The sequence below is a fragment of the Nicotiana tabacum genome, chromosome 11, assembly GCF_000715075.1.
Source record: "Nicotiana tabacum cultivar K326 chromosome 11, ASM71507v2, whole genome shotgun sequence".
NCBI lineage: Eukaryota > Viridiplantae > Streptophyta > Magnoliopsida > Solanales > Solanaceae > Nicotiana > Nicotiana tabacum.
The window spans coordinates 106,832,198-106,835,058 of NC_134090.1; the positions used below are offsets into that span (position 1 = coordinate 106,832,198).

The 2,861-nt window shown below is 32.6% G+C and overlaps 1 protein-coding gene across 1 annotated transcript; it reads right to left on the bottom strand.

Annotated features, from left to right (window-relative positions):
- Window positions 1-282: 282 nt before the first annotated feature.
- LOC107802235 (karrikin insensitive 2 receptor IA-like) lies at window positions 283-2,861 on the bottom strand. The gene is made up of 2 exons (XM_016625693.2): window positions 2,391-2,861; window positions 283-841 (listed from the first exon to the last, which is right to left on the bottom strand). The coding sequence occupies exons 1-2, from the start codon at window positions 2,774-2,776 to the stop codon at window positions 412-414; spliced, it is 816 nt and encodes a 271-aa protein (XP_016481179.1). The 5' UTR covers window positions 2,777-2,861; the 3' UTR covers window positions 283-411.

The window sequence follows — 2,861 nt, forward strand, 5'->3', positions numbered from 1 at the left end:
TCTTTTGTATTTTACTGTTGCGTGTTATCTTGGCTAACTATCGATGTTAGGCGCTGTCACGACTCCGATTGTGATTTTGGGTCGTGACCCTTAGAAACACATATGGATAGAACAGTTCTAATTATCCTTACGAGAAATTCTTAGTCATAACCAAGTGACAAACTGTGCTATCAAAAACTCTTGGCAGAGGAGACGGTATTTTTGTCCCAAACTGTGACAACCACACAAATCTTTCTAAGACAGACAAGAGCATATATCACCTTCTATATGCAATAAAGGTCATGAAAACAAGATAATAATTACTAGTACTACTTTATCTCACAAATGATCATTTTTTAACATTACTTCATCTTTTACTTTTACTGCCAACAAAACAAACAAAAAAGAAAAAACAAGCATGCAAGAAATTATCTAAGAACTTAAGACTCTATGAATTACGTTAAGAAATTCTTCATGAGCAGTGAGCTGAGGGAAATGGCCTCGAGTGTTGATGATCTCCACCGTTGATTCTCCCTTGATGTTGGTGTGCATGAACGTAGCAACTGAATTTGGAACAGCAAAATCAATCTTGCACTGAATTATGGTACACGGGGTGACAACCTTTTCAAGAATGGCTCGATAATCACTGAGAAAAACTGTTTTTGCTAAAGGCAATGCAACTTCAACTCCCATTCTTTTCAAAGATTTCTCGAATTTCTCAACAGAGGGAGGATCACTTGGATCCACAGCTATACGAGCAAAGCTTGAACTCCAAACGCCGTAGTTCTCCTCAATGTTTTGAAACATCTGCTCTATATCTGCTATTTCAAAACCTCCTACATAATCTTCCAAGTTAATGAACCTATACGGCCAGGGAAAAGAAAAAATGAGTTGTTAGGGGAGATTATTTTGAAGACACACAAGGGCCAAACACTGGTGTATAAAAGGATAAACCGTATCTTTCGACAGTTTCGACCTATTAATTTACAGAAGATGATAGTTAATATTTGCAAGAAAAGATTAACTTTTTCCATACGGTATAACTCTGATGATGCAGTCTTTGGTCAGTGGATTCAATTGATACAAAAGTTATACGCATGTGAAAAATTACTAAATTGTTTAATAAATATGAAATTCTGAACTTATTATTTCAAAAGTTTATTGATTTCCAGTGCTAAGAACGATAAGGGGTCGTTTGGTACGAGAGATAAGGTGAGATAAGATATTAAATTTATACTGTATTTGGTTGGCAGTATAAATTTATTTAATCTCATACTTGATCTAGGATATCCTATCTTATTCTACCTTATCCCATCAAATGTGGGATTATTTTATCTCATCTCTCATGAGGTATAAATTAGTTTTGGAATTATAATCTTGGAATTATAATTTCGGAATAATATAGTCCGTGTACCAAACGACCATATTGAATCCATCAAGTTTAAACATAGAATATGGATGTAATGATGATGTTCTCTTAACTAAAACAAGAAAAAGGAAGGTTTGCCGTGGTGATCATTCTACTCGTTAGTTGTTACCACTATTAATAATACTTCCTTTTACCTTTACAAGAAATTAACTATTTAAGGAAGTTATCAAAGTTTGATCACTACCCTGGGAGATGGTTTTGTGTAGGACTAATATCATTGATTAGCTAGTACGCATAGTAATAATTAGAATAAACTTAGTGGCGTTTGGACATAAAAATTGTAAAATTTCAAAAAAAGTAAAAAAAAAATCAAGTGAAAATGATATTTAAAAATTAGAATTATGTTACATAAATACATTTTTTGGTTGTTTTTTAAATTTTTGTGAGTGATATTAAGTGAAAATTTTGAAAAATAATTTTTTTAAGTTTTTAAAATGTTTGAAAATTCCGAAAATTCAAGTGAAAACGGAAAATTTTATCCAAACATAATTTCGAAAAAAAGTGTTTTTTTTTATTTATGGTCAAACGGCCCTTAAAAAACCTTTACCGAAAGGTGCAAGATAAAGTGGTGAAAATTGCATTCCAAGTAAGGAAAAAAGAAATACTATCTCTTAATGGTGACTCATACAACTCTTATTTCCTTTACTAGGAAACATCAGAACCCAATATATGCAGAAATATACAGAGAAAGAAACATAAGCATATACAGGCATGTCCATACAATGAGCATCTAAATTAATTTTTGTTTGACTTCTGATAACTTAATCGAGGGTAGTCAAAATTGTTTAAGACGATAAAATAATTAAGTAAATAAAAGCATACTCTTTTTTGCAGTTTAAACTTTTAAATAAGATAATCACACAACTCAATATGGTACAAAAGCATAAGGGGTGACTATTACCCCACCTAAAAGTAAGAAAATAAATAAAAAGAGTGAGGTATAGATAAAAATATAATTAAGTAAATTAAACTAGAAAATAACCTGGGAGAAGATGCAACAAGGATGAGCCTGGTGAAGAGATTCGGTCTTTTGATAGAAGCAATGCAACCAATGATGCCAGACATGGAGTGACCCACAAAAATAGAAGAATCCAACTTCATTTCATCAAGGAGAGCTATTAAGTCATCAGCAAAAGCTTCATAGGAGGAGTATTTCTGAGAGTCAAAAAGACTTTGATCTTTAACAGCACCAGAAAAGCTCCAGTCAAAGAGGAGAATCTGGTAATTAGACATGAGTTTGGGCAATATTTTATCCCAAACAGACTGGTCTCCTCCATACCCATGTGCCAGAATTATGGTTTCTTTTCCTGAACCTATTATTCTTGCTTTCATGTTTGTGGACAAAACACCCTTATGCAATATCACCATCTTTTAATTTATTTGCTTCTAGTAGGAAGAAGAAAACAGAACAAGTATGGTTGAGTAGTTATTGGCTTTATTTTGTGTAGTCTGT